Here is a 16,369-nt window from a genome sequence, read left to right as displayed (position 1 = left end):
TATCAAAATAACAATAGATAAAGGGCACCAAAAGGATGCTAATAACTAAGTTATTTATTTCCTTTTTTTATCGAAGGCTTCTTAGAATCAATGTTGAATCATATTATGTTAAAGTATTAGTAAAAACGGTAGTTGTATCTGTCATTTCTCAGTCAAAACTGGATCCATAAAAAAAAAAAACCAAACAAAATGCTGAAGCATTAATATACTGTTCATTTTAAAATAAAATATATTTATATTGAAACAATTAAGAATGTAAGTTAGGTAATGTATGGAATTCTTGATCCTTGATGTTAGTCTTTTTGAGTCTCAAAAGCTCATTGATTTATCAGAGTGTTCTGTGCTGCAAACCACTGAGTTTTATATCCATAGAATTCAAAGCACAGATAAAGCTATACTGCCTTTGTAATTTTTAAAAGTGACTTGTAGTAAAATACTTTTTGTGTAATGAACAAAGCACAAATTTTAAACATGGATTTTCTTTTAAAAAAAGAATATATTTACACCTGCCAGCACATACATCCCTTCTAAATAGCCAAATTATTTTTGAAACTTACTGCTTTTGTAGCAAATTACCCTGTCTTCACTGGAAACTACTTCACTACATTAATAACTATTAAGACACACGCATTTTAAAAAAATAATGTACATAGATCTTCAAGTAATTTGACACCTGTCGTCCCGTATAGAAGTCTAATGTATTTTGTGTACCTTTCTAGGCTTGCCTTGGCCTGATCTATACTGTGTATGTGGACAGCCTGAATGTGTCACTAGAGACACTCATTGCAAATCTGTGTTCATGCCTTGTCCCTGCTTCTGGAGGGTCTCAGGTAAGTGGGGAGTTAAAAAAAAAAAAAAAAAAAAAAAAAAAATTTCCAGTTAATTTAATTTATGAAGAAAACAAAAAATAAATTCTTGAAATACCTTTGAAGGAAAAAAGATCATAGTTCAGCTGAGTGCTTTCCCTGTGGCCTGTGAGGGCTTTCCCTCTGGCCTGTCTTCTAAAGACAGCAAAAATTCCATTCCAGGATAAGGTCAAAGGGTTAATTTTGTCACTGAGTTGGCTCTTTACAAGCCACAATAACAAATCGTGCAGTTTGTGTAGGTTTAGTTCTTAATAATAATGTGTGTTCAGGACTATTTCTGCTTGCTAAAGATTTTTTTTAAAGGGTTTTTTTCTTTGCCATTTGTTAACATGTCCTTCACTTTAGTCCATGTACCCATGTCTTTTCCTTGATGCAGTTCAGGATTCCACTGGTCTTTTCTTTGGTAATTCATTTGAAATTCTATTTTCATACAATTTGGAAAAAATGCTAAAAAAGTAACTTAAATATGGTTTTCTCAGAGGTAATTAAATATTCCAGGTAGCTGATGCATTAAAAGTAAGAAAAAGTTTTTCAGCAAATACACTTCTTTCTGCTTTTTACCTATGCTTTCTCTGAGCAGAAAGTCAGGTTTGTATGTTGATTTGATTTAAATAAATTATTCCTATACATTTGTGTGTTTCTGACAAGCCAGTTGGGTCTTATTTGTTTGGCCTTCACTTTATGCTGTAACACTACTGGGAAGTTGTAGTTCTTATTAAATATACCTGGAAACTAAGTACGTAAATGGCAATATTTTAAAGTCAATTTCATACACGTTTTCTCACACTTCCCACCCTACCTATGGATTAACAACCTTCTTGAAATCCTACAAATCCCTAATTCTTTTCTGGTTTTCCCATAGCCCTGGCTACTTTGAAATTTCTCTTAGTGCTGTAAGTGCCAAAATGTCCTCTCAGCTTAGTCAAGATATACCTTATTGCTCTCCAGGCAACCACGTGTTTTTGCATTCCAAGCCTTTTGGTTCTAAAGTGGAGTAGTTAAATTGTATCTCCGATGTCTGTTGGTCAATTCGGTTGTTCTTACTGGCTTTAAACTGCTGTATACAAAATAAATAATTTGTGCAGGATGAATCACTGATCTGTATGACAACAGCCTGTTTATTCTATATGAATTACATTTATACTCAATTAAAAAATAATTCTTTCTACAGAAGTTGTTTTCTTTGGGAGCTGGAGACCGCCAGCTGATACAGACTCCTCTACATGATAGCCTTCCTGTTACAGGCACCAGTGTGGCTCTTCTCTTTCAGCAACTGGGTATGTCTAGATCTGCTTTGAAAAAAGAAGTCTATTTCTAAATTACAGAATGAGGTATTTTCTGTTCTTATTCAGTTCAAATCATGTGCCAAGAAAGCTACATGGTAAATATTAATTTCTTTTGCATGAAAGCATGACTAATAGTGTTGTTATACCCTCATCAGACATTCATGTAACCTTTTTGTAAGTCCTGCTTGTGGTAGGTTATCTCCAATATTATCTAGTATCTGTAAGTGTAGCATGAGCAGAATCGAGCCTGGCCTCTGTTTAATTACAAAAACATTCATGTGGAAAGGTTGCCCACCCTTTGGATACTGTAGAAACTCCAAACAAAATCAAGGAGGTTAATAATAGAACTAGTGTAACTGAAAAGGTTAGTAGAAAAAATACCATGAACTGATATTGGTACCAATGTGGAATTCATATTATTCTGTTGTTACCTATTGTTCCCTATCTTTCAAGATCATCTAACACAATACTCATCAAATGCTTTACTTCTTCGTTACAATTACAACATCATGTCACTATTACCTGGATACCTCAATACTAATCTCGTATGTCTCATTAAATTTTAACACTCTGTTAGTCATCTTTCCATTGATTTATGAAGTGAACTTGAAGCACAGACCTGTTGCAGTCATGAACCTCGTTTAGTCTCAAGTAATCAAATGGCCTCAGAATACTTCTTGTGATCTGTTCTTCTCATAAATGGACAATAAGAATGGATGCAGACTTGAAAAAAAATAATGAAGAGGAGTAAGAGCTTATGTCACAGGAAGCAGTACCAGATCTGATGAGCACAATGCCATCTACTACTGATAAGATATAACTGTATCCTTCCAAAAAGAATATTATTCCAAAAGGAATATTATTATTTTGTTGATAGCAGTTTAAATTAAAAAGCATGGCTAATGTGGTGTAGATGTTGCTTATCCTCACCACAGTCCCTGAGGTTTTACTTGGCTTATTATGTCAAGATTCATTAAGATTACTCTGATCGGGTTGCAGGTAATGTTTTAAACATGGATAGGCCCAACAACTTTTCCCTTTTTCTGAAGATATAAAATATGATGTAAAGTACCATATGTGTGGTATGATACACCACATGTATCATGTGATATGGTGTGTTTGTTCTGCAAGTATGGTATGTGATACCTAAATTGAGGCAGTTGATTTTGGCGATTGTAGTGAAGGTTGTTATAAATTCACAGTTGTGAAACTGTCAAAGAACGCAAAGCTTTTAGCTAGTGCTTGGTTAGGTTAGCCACCATGTCTTGGCTTTTGTATGGCAAATTGAGATTGTAGTACTTTGTCATGGGATCAGTCTGAGAAAGACAATGAAGGCAAATAATCTGAAGTCATTGTATGCATCAGACCTTGAGAGGGAATCTCTATAAAGATGGAATGGGAATGTAAACATGGAATCAAAAACTAAGGACTATCTTTTCCTCTTGGATTCTTAGTAAGAGCATGTTTGTAGAGCGAGGTTTTTTAAATTCCATTCATTGTGTATAAAACTGAATTATAAAACTTCCATATGAGAACTTAAAATTGCTTTCGCACACATAGGATTTAAGTAAATATTATTAATCATATGTTATTAATGGGTAAATATATACAAATGGATGTCATGTAATTTCCTGAAGGTAGGATAGCAGAGTACTGAAGAATTTGGAGTGTAACCAGAACTCCTATATTGTTGTGCTAGCAATCAATGATCCTTTACCTTTGTATTTTGAAATTGTGTAATTCCTTATTAGCTCATATACACTTTCCAGTACCTATACCACTGGTTTACTCTTTGTTGACCATCTCATCTTTCTTTTTCTATTCTCCATTAGCCTTCTTGCTGTAAACAGTCTGATTTCTGTGGGTTTGCTGCTCTTCTGCTTTTTCTTCTTCCCCTTAGTTCTGGTAGATGTTTGGAGATGCAGTCTTTTTTGGGTTTTGGTGGCTTACAAGAAGTACAAGAGTCAGCAAACCCATGCTTACCAGGTGCCCTTTCCAGTTATGGTTCAGAGAAAGGTATGAAAATCAGCAGAAGGAGGGGGAGACAAAGGGAAATACAGAAGGAAAACTTTCTTATTGTTCACAGTTCTGGTCAGTGACACTTCATCTGGCCTGAAGAAGAGAGAAACTGAAGAAAGTATGTGATTATAAAATTTGCAAATTTTCAGAAAGAGAAGCTATAGGCTTACATCTTGTTTCCCAGAAGAGATGATACAAGTTTGTAGAAAAAAGAGAGTTGTGTCAATACCCCTTCTTTTCTGCCGTGGCATAATTTCCTCTCTTTCAAAACTATCAGGAAGAGCTTGTCTAATGGTCTTGTGGAGGTCTTCATGTCTGTATCCTATTCTTTGGTGTGATGAGGACAGTAGTAGTTGCTTGGGAACAGGTCTGAAATTAAGGAATAGGCAAATAAGTTGGCAGGAACTTTTTATTTATTTATTCTTCTAAAGCAGCTACTTGAACCCTTTGCAAGAAGGACTGACTTTTCTCATCTCCTGTTTCTGACTACTGCTTTTTTATTTTATTTCCCGCCCTTATTTTTGCGATTGTGCCTCAGTTCCCAGCTGATATCCCTTTCAAAGTTCTTGTGTTGTCTAACTATCTGCGACGATAGCACAATGGTAGAATCGCCTTTAAGGACACAAAAAGTGTTTGTATTTTCATAGTATACATGCTTTACAGAATACCACATAGTTCCTTTCACATGTAGGTGGTGGACTGTTATTGTCTTCTTAAGGCCAAGGTTTGTTAATGCTGCTAAATTTCTGTTTGGATTTCTAAAAAAAAAAGACATTAATACAGCTGCATATGTCTGTTTACAATGGTTGTTGAATATAAAAAGAGGACCTGGACATATTAACAGACTGTTTTAAATAAATTCTCATTTATTCTCATTTTTCATGTAGTCTTATGAAAAGATTAGAGGCAGTGAGTCTGGAAGAATGTGGTAGAACCTATTAGCTCATCCCTTTGAAAAAGTTTATTTTTCTCAGCCAAGGCCTAATCCTTTACTCTGGAGATCATAGTTCAGCTTGTCAGAGGCTTCTTGTGCTTTTTGTAATGATATTCATCCTAGCTCTATTTCTCTCGTTTCATTTGAACAGCAGCTTACTGAATATTTATCTCTACCAACCTGGGCAAAAGCGTTCTACTTCTGTTGTCCAGTGTGGTGTTTGACAGTTACTTTAATGACAGCTGTTATCTCATCAAATGTTTGTGTTTAGGACACAACTATTTACTAGGCTGTTTGTCAAGTAACTACATGTTCAGTTATTTCTCTGCTGGTACAAGTCACTCAATCCTGTTTAAATTATTAATAGGAAATTGAAGAGTAGCTAGAAAAATATTTATGAACTGTATAAATCACCTGTTTAAAAATAGCTCTTTCTTTGAGGAAGATGGGCAGAAAGAGAAAATTCACCACTATGAATAGATACAAAAGTAATTTCAACACTTATTTTGAGAAATATTGTGCAACAGTAGTCTCATCATGCTTTTTCGCTTGGCAGGATGATACTGTGTCAGTGGATGACCCTCCCTGTATTACCAAGTTTACAGCATATCTGGAAATAGACCTTATTTTTACTTAGATGTTAAACTACAGTTGGGAAAAACATCCCCAAAGGTTTCCAGCTTAATAATAAGGAATAGCAGTGCTTGACATGTTAAATTGTTAAATCTTTTTTTTTTTTTTTTTTTTAAATTAAGAGGAAAATATTTGTATATATATGGGAATAACATGACAAAAGCCAGGCCTGTAGCTGGATCACTACACATAAAAATTACTTCATCAACAAGGATTAGCTTGAAAAACAGTAATCGTAAAGTTACTTTTAAAAATGATCTCTGGTAGCTCTAAGACTTTCAGTACTCTTCTATTTCTCATTGTCTGTTAGTAAGATGGTAGGTATCTATAAAAGCTTCAAAACACAGTAGGCTCTCCCAAAGGAGCTTTTGGTTGTATTTCACTTCTCTCTCACTTTATTAACAATACATTCCTGTGTTTCTGGTGTAAACTCTTTTCATTTCTCCAAACTCCAACCCTATTTGCCTTCTCCGTTCTATTGGCAGTATGGTTACTCAGTGCTGCCATATTCAGCCATATTTTATCATGTTGTGTGTTCAAAAATTTGTTTGGAGAGAAGATCTTAGTTACAACAGCATTATTTTAATTATTTTTAAATGAAGGTATGCTGTTCCATCTCTATTTGGAAGTAGATATTTTACATGCAGAGGGATTTTAAACTGACCGACTTGCACTTTGCAAGTTTGGTAAACTCATTAAAACCCACATTTTTTTTAAATGGTTCTGTTGTTGTGCCAGTAACATTCAGCTTATGTTTTGCTCTCGGAAGACTTGAAATCTCTATTTAGGCTGATAGTTTAGCAGGCTCTGTCCTTGGTTCTTGCAAGTGTTTCCTTTGAAAGCTAACGTCAGGGCACTGAGCTCATCATCAGCCAGATGAACCTCTCCTTGCAGAGTTGGGCTGCCTGTGCTCAAGGTCAGCATTGATGTAGCACAGCTGTGCAACCTTGGTTCTCACTGTTGAGGAAAAAAGCTGGGGGAAAGATACGAGAATGAGGGGCCTGTTGACCTCTTTGCTTGGATGCTGTACTGAAACTCAGGCCATGCCCTTGGTCCTTGCCTGAGACATGTTGCAAAGGTGCTTTTGCCTGGCAACATACCTCTCTGACCCAGATCCTCACCTATGGACTGGACATCTGAACACCATTTTGCATTTCTGATAGTCAGTAGCAAGCAGGATGGAGATACTTTTCTTTTTCCAGAAGCACAACCCAATTGTGCAGCCTTATGCTTGTGGATATTGGTTCCAATCTCTGTTCTCAGTGACCCTGGAATTTGACTTTCTTGCTGAGCTAGCATAAATCGTCTTGTTGCTGCTTCACAGATAGTCTTTAACTTTCACAGTTGCTGGTTCTTTTAGCTTTTTAGAATGTGTAGGTCAAGTAGAGGAACTGCATTCTGGACTACACAGGGTTGTTTGAGAAAGACCCCAATTGTATTAAAAGAATTCCACTTCCAGTACTGTGAATGGAACTACTTAATTCTTCAGTTTCAGAAGACAGTAGAGTACAACATACAATGTTGAACTATAGTCAATGCTGGCTTGACTGTAAGTCAAAGGATGCATGTTGGCTAGTGGCATATTACAGGAATGACACTTGCTTCTAGTTTGTTTTTCCTGTAAAATAGGCGTATGTGGTCTGCTAAACTCCAGGATAATTATTCATAAAAAAGCACAAGGTAAGTAACAGATCATAATATGTGTTTAGCTGCTAATTACTCCTGCTTATGTTATTACTAACAACTTCAAATAAATTTTACCTTTTTTCTTTTTAAGAATGATAAACCCAGAAATTTCCTCTGGTAGCCCAGTACACAGCTAGCTATAGCGTGTGAAGTTATGGAAGTAAGACTCGGCAGTCATGGTCGGTGCAAGGTTATCTGCAGAAGTTTGCGCTTAGGGAAAGCAAAGCTGGTTGTCTTGAATGATTGGGCAGTTGCTCCTTCACAAAGGGATTAGATGCCTGAATTCCTTGGCTCTTGCCATGATGGAGGAGCTTGTATAGAACTGTAAATAATTTAAGTTGGAACAGACCCCTGAAAGTCAAAAGGTCCAACCCTGTACTCTAAGTAGGCCTACTTTAGGGATAGATCAGGTTGGTCATCTAAACATGAATTGTGGAACAATCGATACATATTAATGTTTGGGAGTTTGAGTATTTCTTCAGGCTGTGAGTAAAAATATGTGAGAAGTTCTTACCTTGATGTCTGTAAACGTAATGGCTTATCACATAGCTTAATCTTTAACAGCGCGCTTTGATATATGGCTTGGTCAGTTCTTGTTCAGCTCTCTCAAAAGACCTCTGAGTCTACAGCGATTTTTCTTCTTGAGCCTAATGTTTAGCTGAACAGGGGTATCTGTGGCTACCTATTGAAGTCTCTTTGACTTTACTTTTTATAGTGAGAGTTATTATTTTATAGATCTGCACTCTCACTTGACATACCTTAAATACTTCCTAAAGCAGATGGATCTTATATGGAACCAATAGGAACAAAAATAGGAAATAGAGCCAGAACTTACTAGTTTTGTGATTATGAATTTTTAGGTAATACTTGACATTTTATACTCAAAAGAAACCAATGACTTTGTAAATAGTGTTGTCATTTTCATATAACTTTCATATAAATTGCATAAGATTATATCATAGCATTAAAATATAATGAATTTTACCATGATTATTAGAAAATACCTATCCAGTCAAAAGGGAAAAAGTGAATTATGGTATTCCTGAAATTAGTTAACTTTTGTGGTATCTGATTTTTAAACTCACAATACTTGTAGGACATGCTATGCTTTATGTTTTTATTCTGAAGGAAGGTAAAAGTAGTTCTACTGCTTAAAAAGTGTAGCCTCCTTTAGATGACATAAATCCCAAAATAATGTAAAATCTCTTGGTCGTATCCTTGCTCATATTGGCTTTTTGAAGAATGTTAGGGGTTTCTGCTGTGTTTTATCCTTTTATTTTGCTCCATATCATAGACTATTTGGTGATCATTTACTGCTTTTTACATTGATGATGTAGAGAGAGAGGAGTGTGTGGGTACATCTGCTTAAGCTACAGAAACAGTGAGCATCAAGAACAAACTTATATAAAAATGTCATGAATCACTTAAGATTGGAAGTTAAAAGACTATTTCTAACCCTGGAGAAAAAGTTCTGAAACATCTTCTGTTGTGAATAGTAATGACAACCAGCATCACTACATTTAAGAGAAAGCTTGTTCAATTTGGGATTGTCTGATATACTCATGATGGCAAAAGACTGGACTCTTTCAGTGTTTATAGATCCTTCAGTCCCATATTTCCATATCCAAGATATATTAAAATATCCAGATTTTTTTTTTGCTTTTTACTACATTTGTTGACACGTTGAGGAATGTTTTCTGTAATATAATAGTTTCTCATTATTTTCATTCTGGCTTGGGGGAGGTACAGTGTGCAGCCTCTCATGTAGTGTACTTACGCCAACAGATTACTATATCAAATTACTGTATAAATGGGAAAAGACATTCCTGATAAATATGTATGTGTATTCGTATGGCTGGGAAACATTATGAAAGGGTCACTGCACAGTCAGCATGTGAGCTGGCTTCAACTTGTTGACTAAGAAAATCCTAGTGTCTTCAACATAGAGCAAGATTTTTTTGTATTTTAATACTTCATTGTGTTCAGAAATAATGTAAGGGCAGCTAAGCAGTGAGAGATTTAATCTGCACAGCATATGAAGGGACCAAATGCAGCATTTTCAGTATAGTAATGCCTAAAAGTGGGAGATGCACAAAGTGTGGATGTGGTGCACTTTCCACACACACCTCGTGTTCGTTAAGAGACTTCAGTGATACGAACCAGTTGTTTTTTTTTTTAAATCTCTGTTGTTTACAAACTTCCTACCCAACTCATTCAATTTGTTTTCTTTCCATGAGATGTCATATATCGTGTAATGGGAATATATATACATCCTTTGTTGGAATTCATGTATGATTAAATTAAAGGAAAACAGTTTTATTGAAGTATATAATCAAGAAACTTCTAATAATTCTTTGATCTTAATGAATTATATGCTCTCCAAGCTGTGGAACCTGGCACCACATGTTGCATGAGTGGATGGTGCTGGCTTATGTTGTAGTTTTCAATTTAAATCCCAGTGGCCAGTGAGCTGCGATTAGCTCTATAACCCAGCAAAAGAGAATTTGCCATTCAAGCTTTCCAAGTAGATTTGTGTAGTCTGTCAAAGAACAAGTAGATTACTAAGGGATTTGATGTGGCATTTGCTGGTAATGGGTCCTTACTGCTGCAACAGTGGAACAAAAAGAAAGTATTCTTTTAGATGCTGTTGGAAATAAAGGGATATTGTGATAGTGAATTTTGTACAGGGACTCTTCTGCACTCCCAAGTAGCTGCACTTTGTGGACAGTCACTGTGGCTTCATTTCCCTAGCAGCATAAAGTGCTAGACAGCTGACCCCATTTGTGGATATCTATTTCCAGTTGCATAGTCCTGCCCCATCTCCTGTGCTGAAGTGGTGCTTGGCTCACCCGTGCTGGGTATTTTATCTCACCAAGTTAACAGAAAATATTTGAAGGGTGGAAGAAGGAAAAGTCACATCTGTTTTCTGTCAACAGTCTCATATTATGGTTTGATGCTGTGGTTAAGTTGGTCTAGTAGTCAAGTGCTGTCATGAAGCCAGATCCATCACTCTTCCAGCTTAAACTAGCTCACCTTGGACTCCTTAAACTTTAATGCAGGTGTGAAGAAAGCAGCAGCATCATGTGGGTGGGATAAGACCATCCCTTTCAATGACAGCCATTAGAGCTGTTTACAGTCAGGTGACATCAAACTATTCCTTCAGTGCCTGCTGCTCGGTGGTTTTGCATTTGTTTGGCATGTGTGGATACTCTAAGAGCTCTGTCACCTACCAATGTAATGCTGGAGCTCTGAAACCAGCTGTCAGTAGGCAGGATTCTGAAATGTGTTGGGAGGCAATGACCAATATTTCTTGCAGTGTTTGCTGTTTTGCAGAACAACGGAGCACATGAAATAGGATGCTCGCTTACTTTTTGCCCAGTCCAAACTTGTATTACTAATGCTTCTGTTAGTGAAACAAAATATGCAGTAGTTGATTTTAAGAAAATTAGAAGCCTCAGAAAATTTATCTGACATAAGTAAATACTACTGTGAAAGAAAGCTGTTTATTTGGTAAAGTGCTGTAGTTAATGAGCTGTTTTGTAAAAGGAAGCTTTTCAAGTAAGATGAAAAATATTAAAATTATATATAACTGTTTGCTCTATAACAATTAGATGAATTTTTTAAACTCTTAAGGGAAAATTTCTTTTGACATACTTGAGAAAAAACAAGTTTTCTATTTATACTAGGACTTCAGAAAACATCTCTCAGAAAAGTGGAAAAAAAATCTTGTTTTCTGGAGAAGAGCAAAATGTAAACTCCAAAAAGCAAATATGTAATAAAAGACAAATAAATTTCAAAAAGGCAAAAGAAGCTTACCTCTGCTTGTAGAAAATACTGAAACAGTTCCTACTCGGAACAGATTACTTTTCTTTCTACTTTTGCTGGCATGAATGCAGAAATAACTTTTCTCATTATTCCAAAGCAAACTTGATAGCAGTTAAATCGTAAGACCTTGCAAATCTTTAAATTTCAAAACTTCAGTTTTAATACTTGTGCTGAGAAGAAAGGAAAAACAGTTCTATAGGAATTGCATTCCATATATTTGTGGGGTTTGGTTTTTTTTTTTAATCATGTTTAAAGTATTGCTATTTAGTTGCAGTGTGGGCTAAGGTATCACTGCCTCAGGAGGTCAGGAAAAGCTCAGATAATTTCACAAAGAAAGAATTTTTAAAGATTGCTAAACATTTTGCAAAGAATCCAAATAAGATCTTTTTAGAAAATAAAGCAACTTAAATTATTCATGGTAATGGTGTTTCACAGTTTCCTTTATTGAATATTTGTGGTTTTATGCTTCATCAATATGAACCAATGGTGGCTTAAGATAGCTCTGACTGAACATCCTAATCAGCCACATCTTTGATCCTGTTGTCTTTGCATTTATTTGATTCCATTAATGTAGTGCTTCAGTAGTTATGTCCCTTGAGAAAGACTTTGTAGTCCTTAGACAGGAAACAGTATGTTTGCAGTTTCTTGTGTATCCTTGGCCATTTTTCCTGTGTACTGTTCAAGAATGACAATACTCTTCTCATTCTTAGATATTTTCTTTTGAAGGATCATAATGGTATTACTCTCACTCTGCATTGTTTTGTTAAAGGACATTTTTCTGCTTTAAATGAATCCAGTTCAAACTACGAGTATCCGTTTACTCCATCAGGATTTAATTTGGAGTATTTCTACTAAGAATATTTTACAATCTATTGCACATGGGAGTCTTTCCCATATGTTATACTGTTCATTTTCATATTGCAGCTAATCATAATATTGTGGGTTTAATTCTCTATTTTGCCTGTTAGCTTTATTTTTAGCTATGAGTGAAATACTTGCTTTTAAATTTTTATATAAATAAATAAGCCATGTATTTGTCTGAAATTAGTCATTATAGTTTGATTCAGATCACTTGAGAATTGCAGTTTTATACATTGCTGCAAAGATGAAAAAAATATCCATCACCAAGGTAAAAAGTAATTAAGTATTTTCATATGCTTCTGTGTTGATGAAAGTAAAATGTACTGAATTCATACCTTTAGCATATACCTGTATTTTCAGAAATTCTGGCTTGCATCTTATGCCTGTGAGTAAATAAAGATTAAACTGTCAAGATCAGGTTCTGTGATATGCTGATATATGTTGCGTGTACATCACCATAGCAGGTTTCTATGCTACCTAGCTAACATGGCTGAGTCCCATAAAAAGGCTCTTATTAAAGTGTAAAAGTTTTTCAGGCTTTATTCCAAAGACAGTTCTTGAATTGTCAAGATTGACAATGAGTGCATAAATATAATAATTTCATTTTGATATGACACTTCCCTATTAGATTACATACTTCGCTAATTAGCTTATATGCAGAATAATTTCCAATAGTCTCTAGAAAGTTATGGTCATAACTTTGCTTTCTATTCATCCTGCCACAGCTTTGAATCTGTGGTCAGAAAAGTTAATATTTCTCTGTTGTAATAGTTCTCCTGATTCCTAATACGAAATTTTAAAAACAAATCGTATTGTTTGAAAAAGTTTTAATGCTCTTTCTTTTAAAATATAATGTTGGTGACTGAGCAGAAATCCTCCTTTACTTTCAGACAGTTTGCTATGTAGGCATTAATTTGGAGGGCTGGTAAATTCACATCAAATTTCGATTTTAGACTTGCTATTAGAATAAAGGAAAATAATTTTGGCTAATTCATCCACTATAAATAATTTTTATAGCATTTGTTGCTTTTTCCAACATATATTTTGAGGTATGTAGGAGAGAAGGTTTCACAAAATATTTGATACAAACAATAAATTCGTGTTTCTTAAAAGGGCATTTCTAAAGAAGGAAAGTAATCTACAAAAATTTCTAGAAATGTGGGAACATTTCAGTTGCATTCTCCCACCTCTACTTAGGGAAATCGGGCAGCATTTCAATTCGTTAGTATGTATCTGCTATCTCAGTCCGCTCAAAATTCTTTTACAAAATTCTTTCATTGAGTTTTGGTTAGCGTGGGCCTGGGAGGGTTGTAAAGAAATTCTGTATCCTGATAGTAGTTTTGTAAAGGATTACCGTTTACCTCTACTTATGACTTTTTCAGGGCCAGAATACTAGATATTTGTGGAATAAACATCCAAACCAAATAGCTTCCTATTTTATGTAGTTCACTAGATAAGTAAATAACTAAGCAGAAATTAAGATGTGAAAATAAATCATATTTCAGCTGAACAGACTATTATACAAATGTTAACGCCTGTTGTAAGAGAACAAAAACTTCTCTTTTAATTTGGTAGTTAACAGTTCATATTGAGGAGTATTGCTTGCCACCCTCCCTGTAGGAGGAAAACAATTAATCTCATGTTTGATTTGCATGAAAATTATCTTTCCCCTTAACAGCTCTGAATTTAATTTTATATGCAAACCTACTGACATTGTCTTGGCATTTATTCTTTACAGGAATTTGGTTTTCCTGTGTGTTCAGTGAAAAAAATAATACTAAAAAAAAACCCCAAACCTAACACGTAATACAAAGTAACTAAATCTATTTTTAGTAGCACATATGAAGCCTGCCTGCATGAGCCAGACATACAATAAGTTGCCAATGTCCAGTTGGTAATGCAGCTTTTGCTGCTCCTTTAAGTAGGTCTGCAGAGGGATTTAATTAAATTGGTAATAATGACGTGATACCAACATGCAAGTGATAGGCATCACTGTGTGTCTTCCTAAGTAGATCATATTCTGTGCTTAATCCCTGTTTCTTTGTGCCTGTGTAATTTTGAGTTTGGATAACAACCATCTGCTTGACTCCATGTTGACAGAGCACTATTGATAGTGTTAAACTTTGGGGGAGTGGTAGTGGTAGGAATACTTATCCATCAAGAGATCTTTTTATATATATTTACACTCTTTGATATGCTGTTTAATGATCAGTTGGCTTTTATGGCATTTATACCAGAATCATTACGGTCCTCCTGTTTCTTACCTCTTCCTACCCTCCCCAAAAGCTGGTTTGTAGAGAAGCCTTCATTCTGCCCTGCTTCTTTCAAAGAACATGCAGCATTCATGGTTCAGATACTGAATTGCCTTCAGTTCCAAAATCAAAAGTTTATCTTTAAAAAACATGTTTTGATTTCAGTACGTGGTGTCATATCCATATTTTCTACTATGAGCTCAGAAATTAGTATGAACATGTTATTCATGAACTGCTTGATTCTTTGAGGGAGTGTTAATGGAAGTCTCTGTGCTTCAGAGACTGCTTGTCTTCCTTCTTAGTCTGACAAAGACCTAATAAGTTAATCTCCTGGCGTATGGTTCTGACTCATTTCTCTGTTACACAGCCAGATAGGAGGATAAACTAACTCACAAAAGTCTCTGCTGGCGCAGCTAGATTGCTCCCCTTTACTTGCTCACTTTATGAGCAAGTTTGGCTATGATTTAATCATGTAGTGTGCAGCGTAGTCCTACTCTAATAACATATTGCATACTTTTCTAAATGTGAATTGATCCTGAACTAAGTAACATAGCAATATGGGGGGTTGGTTTTAACTGCGTGTAGTTGATTTGAGATACTGTGTAATTTTTGGATTGAGAAATGAATGCAATTTGGCAAGGATTACCTGTATGAGTATTGAGAACAATTGTTGCCCTTATTTATTAATTAAGCTTGTATTTTGTTCATTAGCAGTGCTATGCAGCTACATCTAAAAATAAAAATGAGAAGAGTTTTGTTTTTCTCAACTTTTTTCCCCCAGTTATCTTTAGAGATTGACACTGCCTGGCACAGAACTTATACTGTGCACTCTCCAGTGGCCTTTCAGAAAGGCTTTTCAGTCTTTGTTGACCCATTTCCTGGATTAGTCTGGCTAAGTTATGGATTATTTTCTCTATTAAGCTTTTTCTTGTGTCCAGTAATTCAAGAATGGCATATTGTCATAATAATGTATTCAACTAGTTGAGTTTCCAGATTCATGTTTATAACCCTTTACAGAAGTCTGAAGAAGTTAGTGATAATATTTTGGTTTCTTGCAATATAGAAGACAGCCAATAATTTGTCAAGTACACTTTGTGTTTGGGTTTTTTTTTAATCACGCTTAAATAAATACTTAAATTCTGGAACAACAGGAAGCAGGCAGAATGATACATTTGTTGCTGTAGGATGTCAGATAATTTAGTACAAATTACAGATTCTTTAAATACTTGAAAACAGTGAAGGTCAGGAAGCCTTCATTCAAAATTTTCCAGCATATGTATAATATTTTACAGGATGTCTGTCTGTGGACTGCAAAAGAGTAATCTGTAAAAATCAACTTGTTTATTGTTTTTCGTGTTGTCTATTTATGCCCTGACAAATTAGCATCGGATGTAGTGTGGAGTCTCAAGACCAGTACATGGTTCAAGGTTATAGACTGACACAATTGTCTTGTAGCATAAGGAAACTGGGCTCAGGCTGTTACTCGGAACTGTTTGTTTTCAATAAATAACATGCAATGCTGGAAACAACACCTTGGTGGATTGGTCAGATAGTTTAATCAACAGTTTAAATGGTTTAAAAACAGAAAGTAATCAAAAGTGTTACTATTTATAATTTGTTTGATTCAGTCATTATATTGCTGATATTCCTGAAAACATATATTGCAAAGTATTTGTGGAACAATAATTTTGTATCGAGTTACAATCATCATGAAAATCAGAAAATTCCAGATTAGATGTTCATATTGTACACTTGATTTTGTTTATTTTATGTTCTTCTGTATCGTATACAGAGTGTTTAAAAAAAAAAGAAAAATAGAAAAAAAAGAGAGAAGAACACCTGGTACCAAGAAACTGTGGGCTGTAATAGTTTTTCAGTCAGCAGAAGTGGTTAGCCTGGGGTTCACTGTCCAAGTGTGTTTCCAAACTGGGTAGCCTATTTTCAAGAAGTTGGTCAATATTGGTGATTAGCTTCTTAACAGAAGAGCACTTTTATTGTGCAAAACAA

At 35.1% G+C, this 16,369-nt stretch overlaps 1 protein-coding gene across 5 annotated transcripts in view; it reads left to right on the top strand.

The window, feature by feature from the left end:
- Nucleotides 1-16,369, top strand: part of SBF2 (SET binding factor 2) — a 305,339-nt gene that overhangs the window by 173,224 nt on the left and 115,746 nt on the right. For all 5 annotated transcript variants that reach the window (XM_030483971.1, XM_030483973.1, XM_030483974.1 and 2 more), the window contains exons 9-10: nt 720-830; nt 2,038-2,143. In XM_030483971.1, coding sequence (XP_030339831.1) covers nt 720-830; nt 2,038-2,143 — 217 coding nt within the window. The remainder of the gene's footprint in view (nt 1-719; nt 831-2,037; nt 2,144-16,369) is intronic.

The sequence above is a fragment of the Strigops habroptila genome, chromosome 4 (assembly GCF_004027225.2).
Source record: "Strigops habroptila isolate Jane chromosome 4, bStrHab1.2.pri, whole genome shotgun sequence".
Taxonomy (NCBI): domain Eukaryota; kingdom Metazoa; phylum Chordata; class Aves; order Psittaciformes; family Psittacidae; genus Strigops; species Strigops habroptila.
This window is presented reverse-complemented; position numbering and strand designations above follow the sequence as displayed.